This window comes from Osmerus mordax, chromosome 23 (genome assembly GCF_038355195.1).
Source record: "Osmerus mordax isolate fOsmMor3 chromosome 23, fOsmMor3.pri, whole genome shotgun sequence".
Taxonomy (NCBI): domain Eukaryota; kingdom Metazoa; phylum Chordata; class Actinopteri; order Osmeriformes; family Osmeridae; genus Osmerus; species Osmerus mordax.
This window is the reverse complement of record NC_090072.1, coordinates 5,255,248-5,270,669: the sequence shown is the minus strand read 5'-3', so window position 1 is coordinate 5,270,669 and position 15,422 is coordinate 5,255,248. Positions and strand designations below refer to the sequence as shown.

General features: G+C 44.5%; 1 protein-coding gene across 3 annotated transcripts; it reads left to right on the top strand.

The window, feature by feature from the left end:
• The first annotated feature begins 144 nt into the window (after window positions 1–144).
• On the top strand, window positions 145–15,180 carry rap1gds1 (RAP1, GTP-GDP dissociation stimulator 1). Of its 3 annotated transcripts, none has more exons than XM_067261881.1 (15): window positions 145–582; window positions 2,087–2,194; window positions 2,557–2,679; window positions 3,857–3,982; window positions 6,009–6,155; window positions 8,183–8,311; window positions 8,624–8,749; window positions 9,676–9,819; window positions 10,106–10,237; window positions 10,770–10,904; window positions 11,091–11,216; window positions 12,009–12,148; window positions 12,750–12,876; window positions 13,178–13,306; window positions 13,615–15,180. In XM_067261881.1, exons 1-15 carry the CDS (start codon window positions 579–581, stop codon window positions 13,740–13,742), a joined length of 1,824 nt encoding a protein of 607 aa, XP_067117982.1. In that variant the 5' UTR covers window positions 145–578; the 3' UTR covers window positions 13,743–15,180. The 3 variants fall into 3 exon arrangements, with proteins under 3 accessions (XP_067117982.1, XP_067117981.1, XP_067117983.1); XM_067261880.1 differs by having other exon boundaries at window positions 2,084–2,194; XM_067261882.1 differs by lacking the exon at window positions 6,009–6,155 and having other exon boundaries at window positions 2,084–2,194.
• The last annotated feature ends 242 nt before the right edge of the window (window positions 15,181–15,422 follow it).

Here is a 15,422-nt window from a genome sequence, read left to right as displayed (position 1 = left end):
ATTACAGACAATGTAACTTTTAAGGGGGTGACATGAGCCAACAAGCAAATTGGCCAATAATCGATGACTAAAAGACCTTCCATGAAAACCAGGAACCAATGAAGAACAACCGATAGGCTCACAACGATTCCGCGTGCAGTCAGACAGATGGCAATAAGCAGGCAAGGGAATACCACTGGTGCTGGTTAAGTAGGAAGTGCATTCAACACTGTATCTCTGGGTGTACTTAAAAACATCTGTTCTTGATTTCGATGTGAATATCAAATTCGACTCTTCGAAGTAATTTTGGTAGTTGCGTTGTCGGCAAGAGTTATCAACAAGTAAATAGTTAAATATCCATAGCGACATCTGGGGTGGGCGAGACTGCTGCTGTGGCTTGCTAGCTGGTAGCTATAGCTACAGCTGACTGTCGTGGACCAAACGGCTTGAGTTAGTTGGGCCTGGGTACAATCTCTGCCTGGTTGATCTGCATGCTAGCTGGATAGCTAACAACTAGAGTAATAGTCTATATTGTCTGCTCTCACAATAGCAAGATTACGTTATTCAGATTTGATTGGACGACCACATACTAAAACCAAATGGGTGAGTATCAATTGATCAATTAGTACTAGCTAGCCTTAACATTGGCTAGCTAGCTATAGTATATTACATGTGTACAGTACAGTAGCTAGCCAACGTAAGATACGCATGACTGCTAAAACTTGATGAATTTGTATAAGAAGCGATTTTACTCATGGGGAATTGATGGCTACTTCTCATCTGAAGCAGGATTAATTATTTGAATCTCTCGCAATCATTTCGGTCTCTACAGTAGCGCTTGGCCGGTGGGGTGTGAGAGGAGGCAGCAGCAGCTAGCGGTTCGCATGGTCACTTGTCAGACTCAGCATCCCATGATTATGTAACCTGAGTTATGCTGGGCCGAAAACTGTCGGTCTGTGCTCATTGAGAACGACACAGCTATTACAGTATATTTGTACGTTACAGTTTTTTGTGGGCAATTTAAAGCAATGTATTGGGAATTTGAGCACATTACAATGGCAGCCAGGCAAGAACCGCAAATCTGAGAACCATCCATAAAATAGCATTAATAACGATGATCCAATACTGCTCCACAATAGCCATGCATCCAGATGTTACGCAATAACACCATGCACGCAGCAAACAGGATTGCCGTTCATATTGCATTTGATTCACAACATATTCATGCGCTCCACATTTTGATAGTAGGTACTTGCCATCCTTATGCTTAGACTGGATGCGGATTGATTGTTATTTAGAAATATTGGACCTCATCCACTTAATAAATTGGAAAGGGATATTCATCTGTCAAGATATCAGTAAAGGCTTGCTTCTGTTTATGACGTTGAAAGCCTCATCTCTCTGCCATAGTGATCTTTTTACACTCGTGGCGTAGAACACTTTGGGAAAAAGAGTGAATTGATGTGGAATTGTACAGTTTTAATCCTAATCCTATTTGAACGTATTCAGAAAGCATATGTGGAAGGGCTGGTGTTTTTTCTTCTTCTTTATATTTGATGAGCACGCTCAGTACAGCGCTCTTTGGGTTGAGGCAGTTAATAATACAGACAGCGGGCTGTGGAAATCACTGAATAATTATTAGACTCATCCCAGAGTACAATTTTTCTAGACACCAAAATGATCCATTGCTAGGCCCCAACACAAAGTACCAGTGTGCAAATGACAAAAGCAGTAACTGTTTGCCTTCACTAAATGCTTTGAAAAGCAGCTGTATTAAGCCATAAAAGCCCCTATCCCCATTTCATAGTGAGAGGGCTCCTTTTTGTCAACTTTAATGGTAACATTTATCTTGTGCTATCCAGGGCATTAAGATGTCTGTTGCTCGTGTGAGTAAAGGACACAAAGCGTCACTGAAGTAAATCTTAGTAATCTTACAGATTGGCCTAGATACTTGGCCCAAATGTATATGGTTCTCATGGTCAAATATATATGATGGAACCAAATTTGTAGAATGGAAGATAATTTACAGTGCTTGTGGACACTGGCTATACCCGTTCTGGGTTAATTAGGACCTATACTCATCATTTTGCTCATTTTACCCCAGCAGACAATCTGAGCGAAGCGTTGAAGAAGCTAAAGCTAACCACTGCAGATGGTTCCTCAGACAGTGTGGACAGCTGCCTAGACTGTCTGCTCAAAGCACTCGCTCACAACAGTAAGTTATTTAATTTTCTCCCAAGACTCATCTTGTCGCTGTTCAGCTTTGTGTGAACTACTCATTTATAGAGTTGTGTCCCTGCAGCTACAAGGAGAGAGGGTTCAGTTGTCCAATTCACTGTTAGAACACTAGAGGTTTATTAGCAAATAAACTATTTGTATCCTTCATTTAAAAAGGGCTAGGATTTAAAATATCATCTTTTTGACATCAAATATGGAAATATTTGAATACATGTTCAAATATAAATATATGTTCTTCTTGAAGAACCACTACAATCAATACTAGTGACTTGTGTATCCATTCCACACCCTTGAGAGGTGTTCTCACGTGTTTTGCCTCTCATCTCCTTTCTCTTCCAGATGTGGAGGCCAGTGAGAAGGTTCAGGAGACGGGTCTCCTCCCCATGCTGCCCACACTGCTCGCCCCCCAGTCCTCCTGCACCCCCAAAGTAGCCAACATCATCGCTGAGTTGGCCAAAAATGGTGAGGTTCGCCATCTTGCCACATCCTCTCAAAATACTTTTTCAGGTTTTTCAAACGTTACTCTTACTTGTTTTGTCTTTCTGCATTTTAGTCTGTGGTTACATTTTTTGTTGTTGTGTTTAATTAGAAGAATCCTCCAAGTTTACGCTACTACATGTTATTAATTTTCTTTATATTTAGTTGTGCAGCATCTGTGAGACAAGCATCCAGCTTGTACTTTATGTTTATAGATGAGAGATGCCATTCTTTAGTCAATGTCCAAATCTTTTCAAGGGTCATCTATGTATGAAGAAAAGGAAACGGATATGTAATCTGTCTTGTTTGCCACCTCCACTGCCTATATTTGAATGCTGTCTTTTCCAGTTTTATTAGTAACAGATGGCACTCCAACAGAGCACCACAGGAGTGTTTGTGTTTTGGAGGAAATGTTAGTGCAATTGAAAGTAACAGCTAGCAAGCTAACTGGCTAGCTCAGTTAGTTGTTCTGTTTCTAGTAACTAGTGATGCTAGATTAACATTTACTTTTAGCAGACATGGTAAAAAACAGTCCTAAAACTGAAGGGTTTCTCCAGTTTCTTTGCCCCCCAGACACGTGTTTTTTTTTTTTTTGAGGAATAAAGGAATTGAATGAAAGTTATATGAAGAAAAGGTTTGGATAATGAATGGGCTTTTTAGCAGCTTCCAAGGCAACAGCTAATGATCACTACCCGCTGCTGTTCCAGCCTTGGCACCAATTTGTTGGCATTTATCTGTCACCGCCCCTTCGGAAATGTCTGTGCTCGGTCCACGGGAGGCCAAGTGCCTACGGTGCTGAAAATAACTCCTTTTGAACATTGCACAGTAATTCGTAATACGCTTACATTTAAGTGGAATAAAGTTTGTTATGACAGTTCCATACAAGCAGCACATGCAACTCATCACTCATGTTTGAATTCTAAAATCCACTCCACAGATTCCCAGTTAACTGTTCAGGAAAAATAAGTAGGTTTTTAGGATTTGTAGCAGTATTACCTTTTCCTTCGCCCCGAGTTTCGGTCAGTCCAGAAAACGTCAAGGTTTAACCCGTACTAGAAAATGTGTTTTAAATGACTGTTTTGAGGAAGGGCTCTGAAGAGACATAAGTAGGTTGGGTGCTTTGCTATCAAAGTGTTGTGTTTTTTTTTTTTGTTCTCTCTAGAGTTTATGCGTAGCCCGTGTGTGGAGGCCGGCCTCATTCCCCCTCTAGTGCAGCTGCTCAGCTCCTCAGACCAGGAAGTGCTGCTCCAAACCGGCCGCGCCCTGGGCAACATATGCTACGACAGCCGTAAGTAACCACCTCGCATCCATGGATAGGATCTCACACCAGGACAAATACTTCACTCAACCAGTGTCTGTGCTTGAACAAGACAAAATGTGGTAAATCTGATAATGTTGGAACAGTTGTGATTGGCTACAACTGTCTGTCTCTAAACCCCCATAACCCCACAGAGTCATGCATCAAGATTAGTGCTGTTTCTATTCAAATGCCGGGTAGAGGCCAGAATAGGTCATTAATAAACAGCAATGCATGCACATAATCAATATTGATTATGCATGCACATAATCAATATTGATCAATATCAACAATAATTAATATTGTATGTGAGCAAAGCTTTTTATAGCAGTCAGACACACACAAACAAATCCAGTATGTGTGTAAATCTATTTTTAATTATAGTTGTTAGGTGTTCCTGGCCTGCGGGGAGCTGCAGCTTCCAAAGACCATCAACGACTTGCAGTATCTTTCTGTCTTGAGGAAGGAATGTTCAGGATTATTTTCTGAATGAAAATTCAGATGGGGGGGGGGGCGGAAATCAAGTGTTTTCTAAACGTTAAAGGATGGGTGTATGATACCTGCTGTTTACTGGAATCTTGGGGCTTGTGTTATGTCATTTTTGATGCCAGCTTTTATATTTGGAATTGAAAGTAGTTGCTTTAAAAAAAAATCTGTGATCAAAAAGATCAGTCATTTGTATGGTTCGAAGGGAAGCATGTCTGTCATCTGTGGATCACGTATTGCATTCTGGATGGCTGGTAGAGATGCAGCTGTTCATTTCTGACATGCCACAAGTCACCAATATGATGAACAGGATCTCATGGGTCCAATAAGGAAATGTATGAACCTGCTTTGAGTCATGACCCGAAAAGAAGCTTGTCAGAAGGGTCGACATTTAACCACCTAACCAACGACATCCCAAGCAAAAGAGCAGGTCCTATGACCCAGATAAGACCCCACCCTCTCTCTCCTGCTCCCACACTCCTTACCTCTCTCTCTTTCCCACACTCCGTACCTCTCTCTCTCCCACACTCCTTATCTCTCTCTCTCTCCCACACTCCTTACCTCTCTCTTTCCCACACTCTGTACCTCTCTCTCCCACACTCCTTACCTCTCTCTCCCACACTCCTTACCTCTCTCTCTCTCCCACACTCCTTACCGCTCTCTCTCTCCCACACTCCGTACCTCTCTCTCTCTCCCACACTCCGTACCTCTCTCTCTCTCCCACACTCCTTACCTCTCTCTCTCCCACACTCCTTACCTCTCTCTCTGCCACACTCCGTACATCTCTCTCTCCCACACTCCTTACCTCTCTCTCTCTCTCTCCCACACTCCTAACCTCTCTCTCTCCCACACTCCTTACCTGTATCTCTCCCACACTCCTTAACTCTCTCTCTGGCCTTTTTTATTCTTCATTTCTTTGTTCCCCATCCCCCACCCTCCCAATTCTTGGCTCACTGCTGAGGAAGTGGGCTGGCATCCACAGACTAGGAGCACCAGGCATGTCCAGTGAGATGACTCATCCAATTCTTCCCTCGCCAGCTACCTGCCAGACATCGTAATCTACACATTTTTACAGAGATGGTGACCATGTACAGTGGGCTGGTGCATGTAGTGTTGAAGTGACTCATGGGATGCATTTTGACTCAGAAAAACCCTCTTCTAAACTTTACGGATGATATGACAAGGTTTTTGTGTGGATTACATAGATATATTTCTGGTACTACTATATTTACTTACACTTACTGTTGGTGTTTGGGTATTCAGGATGGTACACAGTAGTTTTTGGTACACATAGATTAGTCTTATTAGCCAGCTGCCTCAAGAAATTTTTCGCTTTGCATTGAGTTTCAATTATCATATTTTAATTGTTACTTTTCATTGTCATTTATCATTTTGATACAGCATTTGTTAATTGCATGTGATTGTTTTTTATTTTTACTTAATATTTCTCTTGTTATTTTTATTGATTTTCTTTCAGGTGGTTGTTTGAAGTGGTTGATTATTTTTGTCCCCTGACCTCTTTGTTTTGCAGATGAGGGCAGGAGTGCAGTTGACCAGGCGGGAGGGGCACAGATAGTAGCTGAACACATTAAGTCCCTCTCCCAAAATACTGAACCGGCCAATGGGACACTCTTGACTGTCTTTTGTGGCATGCTGATGAACTATAGCAATGATAATGGTAATGACCATCCCTCTAGAAGGAGAAATTATCCAAACCTAAACAGCATTTTGAGCTAAGAATTGATCTATGTAGGCCCCAATTTATAATCAATTCTTGGGTTATGTTCCATATTATAAATCAATATTTATAAGTACTTTATTTTATATTAACTGACTACTATATTGTGTTACACTGAATGTACACACCAAGCCAAAGAAGACTAGTGCAGTCTAGTTTTGTGGTAGAAAGCAGTGTAGCTGTCTGTGGAGTCTGTATCTGGAAATTGTCATTACTGATTGTTTCGTGCAGCATCTTGGGTGTTGGTGGCAGTGCAGTAGGGCTGTGCCTGCTAATTATCAGCTCTTGTCCTCTCTCCTCTCTTCATTTTTCCTGATTTCTCCACAAACCTCCCAGGTGCCGATACCAGGGTGACTGTTCTGGGCACTTGGACATTGGGCTGTTTAATGGGCGCCAGGCAGGTTTATAGTGTAGGAATGCATTGGCAGTATTTGACACCCCTCCCTTGCCCCCTGCCTGTAGACCATCCCACCCCGAGGTGCTATGACTGCCTCCATGAATAATTGAAGTATGGCCAAAGTAATGTTACTTCTTTCTCCTCTGTCAGCAAGATGCGTGTTGGTAATTACCTTTCGATCCATTATTGCCCTTACAGTCCGACCAACGCAAGGTCATTGACTTTCCTGTAGGCGAATACGCTATTACAAATGGAAAAGAAAGCATTTGGGATATGACGTGGAGACAAAATGTCAACAGAAAATACAATGCCGTTGGAACACAGGTCGTTCTTAGGGCTAATGTGCGACCTGTGAAGTGCTCAGCTGAGTCACCTACGGGCTGTTCTAACACATGGACCTCACTTATGTATAGATAAAGTGACTGTGTTAGAATAATGGAAGTCAGACCTTTAACGCACAGGCCAGAGAGTGTTGTCTTTTACATTGTGTAAATGAGTCTGTCATGGAAAAAAGCATTTTGCTGAGAATTGCATGCAAACGGCTTAATATGTTACAAAGGGGGGAATGTCCCTGTACTTACTGTAAGTCGCTCTGGATAAGAGCGTCTGCTAAATGACTAAATGTAAAATGTAAAGGAAATTAGTTGTTGGATGTTCACTCAGTTTGGATGGTGGCTGCAGTAATGGGCAGACATGTACAAAATCCATTAACGTCAAGTTAAAATGTATACAATAGGTCTACTGTGAATTACGGTTTGCTTGTGTGTCAAAATGAGCCACTCATGCAATTATCCTAATGCAAATTATCTGGTTGTTTTTATTATGTTGATTGAACAATTTTCCAGCCATATTTCTATGCTAACAACATTATCATCTTTTCAAATGATAATTTAGTCACTTTTCATAATTGTCACTCCTCTCCTTTTTCGATCACTTGCCCTCCTTTTTATAGTAACCGTATAAAATCTTCATTACCGGCTTGCCAGTTTGTCATTCTTGACAGTCTATTTCTGCTGTCTTAATGTCTCTCTCTCTCTCCCCCCCCCCCCCCCCCCCCCAACCTTAATTATTTTTCCCACCTCTAGCTTGTCATCAATTAGCATCTCGACACTAAACCAACTGCTTTCTCTCCTCTCTCCTCCTTAGGCTTTTATAGTTGCTTTTCCAAGTATCACTACTGCTGTCAGGGACATGTATCTGCACTGTGGTCTACTGTGTATAGTACCAGGCTGATTTACCACCATAGATATGGTGCAGATCAATTTTCCTGATTGTACAAACTCTTTTTAGATACTGCTTTTCGCCCTGTAAACCCTGTGTTATTGGGTCGTCTGTTAAAACATTTTATCATGACCTTTAACAAAGTTCACCTGTGTTTTGTATGACTGTGACTAAGGTAGTGGCAGAGGTAAGCCAGCATACACACAAAAAGATTAAATCAAAGAACTAGTGAAAAGCCTGCACACCTGTTGCTCTCAAGGAACCCGTTTAAAAAATGGCCCGGCCTCCTGGCCTGTAGGGGGCAGCTCTTAGTAATCGCCTCGTTCTTCCTCTCCTCGTCCCTCTGCAGACTCCTTGCAGGCCCAGCTGATCAGCATGGGGGTCATCCCCACCCTGGTGAAGCTGCTGGCCGTCCACTCCGACAACGTGGGCCTGACCGAGATGTGCCTCATCGCCTTCGGGAACCTGGCAGAGCTCGGTGGGTCCACGGCACCCGTCTGCTGGTCCTCCGACTGGAGACGCTGTGTTTCAGAGCTGATGCGCTTCAATAGGGAAACGTTTGTGCTCTTGGCACAGCAGTGACTAATCAAGTATTCACATCAGCGATGGTGGGGGGTGGGGGGGGTGGGGTTTATGAGGAGCCGAGAAGGATGATTCATGGTGATGTTCCCACAGGAGGCACACTGTATACAACAGTATACCAGCTGGGGTCCGGTGACTCATGGTCCACAGTGAATCCTCGGGCCGAGCAGATTCCAGTCATGTCTGTGTTGCCTGTCTCTCCCTGCAGAGTCGAGCAAGGAGCAGTTTGCCTCGACGAACATAGCGGAGGAGCTGGTGCGCCTGTTCCAGAAGCAGTCTGAGCACGAGAAGAGGGAGATGATCTTTGAAGTCCTCGCTCCTCTGGCCGAGAACGGTAAAGAGGAGGGTGACCGAAAGGAGAGGGAGAGGAAGAGAGAAGGATGGAGTGGAAGGGATGATAGTTTGTGTTGTTCATTTTGGAGTCAATTGATAATGCCACCAAAAAAAACACAACGTACCTAGTTTACCTTGAACACATCGTGCTATATTGTTTGTTAAAAATGCTATTTGCTCCCGGTGCACTACTTTGTGTATCTAATTTTAACATCAGTGTGAATAGTCATGTGTAGAAGCTCAGTTGTGTTTGCATCTGCTGCGCTCGGTCGCTCCTCTGAAAACATGTCAGCTGTTTGCCTGATGACAATGAACAGATCATGCCTGATAGGAGGGAGAGAGAGAGTGTGTCATTGTCTGTGTCTTGCTTGTATGACTGTACACTCCGACTGTTGTTATCATCATTAGAGGCCCCCCCCCTAACTGCCAGTCTCCAAGACAACGTCCTACTTAATTCCACTCCAGAGAACAGTGTCTCTCCCCTGTTGAAACATTTCAAACCCCTCGTGTCATCCTTAAGCGAGTACCACCTGAAAGCACAAAAAGTAACTTGCAAAAACTGACAAAATGGCAGCATTTATTCAGTAATATTCTGTCTATACATACATCCTATTTGGGATTTATCTTAGGTTGGTTCTGGCTGAGCCGTGTTCAAAAGAAGTGTTATCAGCTGGATAGATCATTAGTTTGAGGAGATGTGGTGTGAGATCTCTGATTTTGTCCTGCCTGATGAGGTCAGCATCCCAGTGTCATACGTCTTTTGTTTTCCCACATCCTCCAAACCGCCTATCACCTCTTCCCTCCTTTTGGCTTTATCGCTTTACTTACTTGCTCGTCCGCCTATCTCTCCACTCTCCGACGCTCACCCCCCGCACACCCTCACCCTCACGCCCACACACGCTCACCCTCTCGCCCCTTCTCCCTCAGATGTGATCAAGCTGCAGCTGGTGGACGCCGGGCTGGTGGAGTGTCTGCTCGATGTTGTGGCTCACACTGTGGACGGGGAGAGGGAGGAGGAGGTAGCACAGCTCAAGACGGCCTCTGACCTGATGGTGCTTCTGCTGCTGGGAGGTATACACACACACATATCACACAGACACACCCCACAGTTGCCAGTAGTATTTTTTAAATTAATTTTTTAGGTGAATATTTTATACTGAATAGATCTGATTTGTGATTACGTATATGTGTGCATATGTTGTGTCTGGTGGACATGTTTTGAGCAAGCCTGGATATCTTTCCCAGCATTCTTAGCGTCGCTAGTCACAGACTGATCCCCTAGTGTATCAGCACCTTCTGGCTTGTCTGTGTGTTGCACTTTCTTTCGACTGAGGATCTCTCCCTGTGTCCTCGGCAGATGAGTCCATGCAGAAGCTGTTTGAAGGGGGCAAGGGAAGCGTGTTCCAGAGGGTGCTGTCCTGGGTGCCATCCCATAATCACCAGCTACAGCTGGCTGGGGCGCTGGCCATTGCCAACTTTGCCCGCAACGGTGAGCCATACACAGCAATCAGGCAGAGAAAAACAAAAAAAACTGGTTAACCCTTCCTTACAGGGTTCCATACCACAAACAGTCTCAGTCAGGGTCTTGAACGCAACCGATTTTCCTCCAGAGGCACTACAGGGCGTTGGTGTCGAGACACACAGTCGATTTTTCCTATCTCCCAATATTCCTAATGTGCCTCTCTACCTCTCTCTCGAGCTCTCTCCTCTGGCAACACCCCAGGTAGTCTCTACCCGTCAAGGTTTCCTCCCTGTAAAAGAACACAGCTCTGACTGGGCTGAACGCCAGACAGCCCGGTCCCTCCATACTGTCTCAACCTGCTCACTGTCCTCCTACACTCTGCTGTTCTGCCAAACCAAGTTGGAAACAAAAGTTAAAGAACAAATAATTTTTGGGTGTGATAGATACCCGAACCTGTTTTGGTATGAGCTTACCACATGGAAAACCTCGATATTCCAACAAAAAACGGATGTAAAAGGTGCTTATAACGAAGGAAGGACTAATGTATGTCTGTCCTCAGATGGCAACTGCATCCACATGGTGGACACGGGCATCGTGCAGAAGCTTCTGGACCTGCTAGACAGACATGTGGATGAGGGGAACGTCACGGTCCAGCATGCCGCACTCAGCGCCCTCCGGAACCTGGCCATCCCAGGTGACTTCAGTTATTCAGATGTTTTTTATTCCGGCGTCCTGTATTTTTCTGGTTTACCTCAACTTACATTTCTCATGGGAGCTGAGTGTAATATATCATATTAAAAGTACAAAATATCACACATTTGTAGACGATGTAAAAGTGACTTTAGCGATGTGTTTCTGACGCATGTTTCCTTCTCTTTAGTGGTGAACAAAGCCAAAATGTTGTCTGCCGGAGTGTCAGACATAGTCTTGAAGTTCCTTCCCTCGGAGAGACCACCTGTTCAGTTCAAGTTGCTGGGCACGCTACGCATGCTCATCGACACACAAGGTACAGCTTTGGGGTTCATGGGAAATTGAAAAATAACAAACAACAACAACGTATAAGCGTAGCAGGGTTTCGTCTCGCTTGTACTCCTGTGGCTTGGAGATCTGTTCCTCCGGGGGGTTGAGGCACAGGGAGCTCCACAGTCCCCCTGGAGAGGGTTGACTGGAAGGGATGACTCAGCCCTTTTCCCTCTGCTGGTTGTCTGCTAACACGGTTCTGTTTCACACAACGCAGAGACGGGAAGGAAACCACATAGTGGATTCATACAATTCTTTTGCCAAAAATGGATGGCTAAAGATGTGTTTTGCAGCCTGACTTCTCTGCAGCTCTAAGTATCCAGCATGAGAGGAAACTTGGCAAGGCATGAGCTGTTAGCCCTGTCTCAGGTTGGCTTTAATAGAAATCAATGACTTCCTCCATCAAACTTATTTGTGGACCCCAGTCGGACAGGATGATGTGAGTGCAGTTGACAGAGTATTAGTAAAGCCTCGAACTGAAAGTGTCAACACTTGCTGGACACTCATGAATACCAGACCTAGGTCAATACAAGGATCAAATACCATACAGCATTTAACTCTTGACAGTTCTGACACATCTCATCAGCCATTGGACAGTTCCATTGAGGTCATTTAGCTGGGTTTCGTACAGAGGTGCATCTCCAGTATTGGACTGTGTTTGACCTAGATCTGAGGACTCATGCTTGCACAGCAAACACCGCAGGGGCCCAGATAAACCGTCGCTCCAGGTCCTGCTGCTGTGATACCAGCTGCTGTGGTCCATCTCATGTCTCCCCAGTGGACGCTGCCGACCAGCTGGGGACCAATCTGGGGCTGGTGGAGAGGCTGGTGGAGTGGTGTGAAGCCAAGGACCACGCCGGCGTGATGGGCGAGTCCAACCGGCTGCTCTCTGCTCTCATCCGTCACAGCAAATCAAAGGTCAGTGGTTTTCTACCATGGTGATGTCACCCCCTGGATGGATTCGTTGCTCCTTAATGGATTATGCCATATTTGTTTGATCCAGTAGAGAAGAATGAACATCTGGGGCTTTTCGCGGAGGGTTGGACCATGTCGGGAATGACGACATCCTCATTTTCATGTCCAGACATGTTGATAAAGGCTAGAATTGTCTTTCGTCTTTAAACTAGAGAGATACTAAAGTGTCTTACCAACGAGAGAGAATTGTATTTTTCCGACAGCTTGCAGCTTGGCGTGCTGCTCTGTTGTACCTTGCTCTCCTGCTGTGTGTAAACGATCAGTGACACAGGTACTGAAAATAGGAAAGGGCCATTTGGCCTGCTAAAGTCTGCCCACTGGTGGACTGCTACACAGTGCAACCAGGCGTCACTGCTTGTCTTCCTTACATGACATCACCCTTAAAACTAAAAGGTCTGTTGAGCCGGCGCCAAAGCATCTTCAGAGATAGTACAGCGACGCATCTTCCTGTCTGTAGGAGAATGACTCAGTAAAACCTCCCACCAGTGTTTTGGATTGGCGGTCTGATTACACGGATGACCGATCAGTGTTTTGTGGGTTTCAGGATGTTGTCAGGACAGTCATCCAAGGAGGTGGAGTCAAGCACTTAATAACCATGGCAACCAGCGAGCACATGATCATGCAGAACGAAGCGCTGGTGGCGCTGGGCCTCATAGCAGCCCTGGACCTGGGTAAGGGTTATGAGGGATGGACTGCATGCACAATACAGACAAAGTTGACCATGGTGATGTTGTACAAGGGGGATTGTGCTAAAGATGTAAAAAGAAAATCTTACTGACCACTACATTTCCCCATAAATTTCAGCATGTGCGTTTGTAGCTTGTCAAAATTCAAGCGCATGATTTTTATATTCTAGGGAAATACATCAAAATCACATATTTTACTTGTGTTGGACTGAAATCTTGCTTCACCCATTACGAACAGGAAGCGTGCCAAAATGTTACTAACGGTGATTGGGTTGTGATTTGACAGTTGGTGCTGAGAAGGACTTTGTGGGGTCCAGCCTGGTGCAGGTCCTTCACAAGCTGCTGTCAGACGAGAGGAGTGCTCCTGAGATCAAGTACAACTCCATGATCCTTATCTGTGCCGTCATGGGTTCAGGTGAGGCTTTCCACTGTTTCAGAAAGAGGCTAAGGTAGGCTCAATGAAGCGGGTTATAAAGCTGCGGTTTCTGGTTCATGTAGTCTAGCCTAGTTTCCAGGCTTTCTCTCATGAAGAGAGCTTGGGAATTGGTTCCTGCTACACAGGGCCCACAGGAAGTATGGTATTTGCCAACGCACATATAGCGTGCCACTGCATTTACTAGTGTGGTGAATCGTGATAATAAAAAATAAAAAAAAGATTTGTGTCCGATGTGGCATTTCCTGGAATTCCCCGTGACCATTTCCCGTCTGTGTTTGTCCCGTCAGAGCCGCTCCATAAAGAGGTGCAGGCGCTGGCGTTCATCGAGGTGGTCTCCAAGCTGCGGTCGCACGAGAACAAGACGGTGTCCCACCAGGCGTCCCTCACAGAGCAGAGGCTAACGGCACAGAGCTAAACTGCCATGCACACACGCCATCCCCTTCCACACTCTCAACCCAAGCCTGCCTCACGACCAACCTCCACCCCCCCCGCCCCCCTCACTCTACGAAAACGACTCCCACCTGCTGTACGTGTCCCCCACTGTCATGTGCCAAGGTGAGCCCTGTCCTAGTCTTCAGCCAACGCCTCCCCTAACCCCTGACCCTTTTTATCACCACAACACATGCGCATGCATCCTCCGCTACAAGCAGCTCCCATGACAGATATTCGGTGGAGTAGACAACCTTCCGCAATAGAGAAACAAAGAGACAGCACTCTTTTACGACCATAGCTGTGATACCCATCCACCAATAACTCACTGAAAAGTGAAAAATGCATCCAAGAAAACTGAGAGAAAAAAACTGAAAAAAATATATACTTTTGAAATGTATTTAGGTTTGTTTTGTTTTAAAGAGAAGCCTCGCATCCATTATCATGTCCAGACGTGTCCTGTGTAGCTTCTATTACCAGCCGGGTTGAAAACCTGCATGTTTTAGTCCAGTTAATGATGGTGTGTATCGGTGTATACTTTACCCTTGTGCATTCCCTGAAATGCAACCCTGGTCAGTCCTACAATCATCCACAGTGCAGTTCACACATTTTTTGTACTTGCCTTGGAAGTTGAATACACACTTCGACCTATAATCATCTCTTGGTCGGTTCGCCCAGTCCTGGTCCCAGGCGACCTGAGGTCTGATCAGAGGTCCACTAACGGGCATTAGCCTCTACCACCTCTCACTGAAGGAAGGCTGTTTGCTTGTATCTGAACCTGGTCATGAATACACATTCAGTCCTGGTGTTTGTGAGGGTGTACAGTGAAACAACCTAATATGTGTGTGTGTGTGTGTGCGTGTGTGTGCGACTAAGGATTTTCTGATTAGGAGGTTAGGTAAGAACAAAGACTGCATTGAAGGGTGGTAATACTCCATATGGTGAGCTATGTTATATACACAAGTACAGTGTATAGATAGCTATCTGGTATCACCCTGTGCTGATGAGTGGGGATGAGAATCTGGAGAAGACTGCTCTGCACTCCATTCTTGTATGTGTGGTACTGGTCTGGTTGATCTCCCAGACAGTACAGGACCTTTGCATGTGTGGAGGTTTCCCTACTTTAGGGTATTTAGAACATGCATATCCTAGCATGTCAGATACTTGGTAGACACCATAATGTGACGTTAGTCATGTTTTTAAACTTTTTGTTTACTGGTGGTCCACAATTCTTTTTTTTTTGTTGAGTATGAATGGTTATTTATCAAATTTGTACCCTTACAAAGACACAAGCCAATGATGACGTAACCACAAGTAACTGCATACAATATTATACTGTAAACTTAAATGTTTGTTGTAAATGTCATTAATGAGTTGTACATTTGGAGGATTGTAACTGAACAGATAATTAAAGACATGCTGGCGATAAAGTGATTTTGACTGTTGTACCCTTTGTTCAATTGGCTTTTGAGGCCAAGGGATGTTTCTAACTTGAATTATTCTTGGTGGAACATATATAATACTCACAGTTAACTAACAGGTTATATAATTTGTTTGGACTGAGTTTCTGTAGATAAGACCTGTATCAATTTGAGCTGATGTCCTTAACAGGACTCACTCACACATTTTGAGAGACAAAGTTCAGACAAACGAGAACTCATCAGAC

Excerpts from the sequence above, each read along its gene's own strand:
- rap1gds1 (XM_067261880.1), top strand. Across the intron at positions 2,195-2,556 it reads CAAAGCACTCGCTCACAACA|ATGTGGAGGCCAGTGAGAAG; the intron begins GTAAGTTATTTA and ends TTTCTCTTCCAG. Across the intron at positions 2,680-3,856 it reads CGCTGAGTTGGCCAAAAATG|AGTTTATGCGTAGCCCGTGT; the intron begins GTGAGGTTCGCC and ends TGTTCTCTCTAG.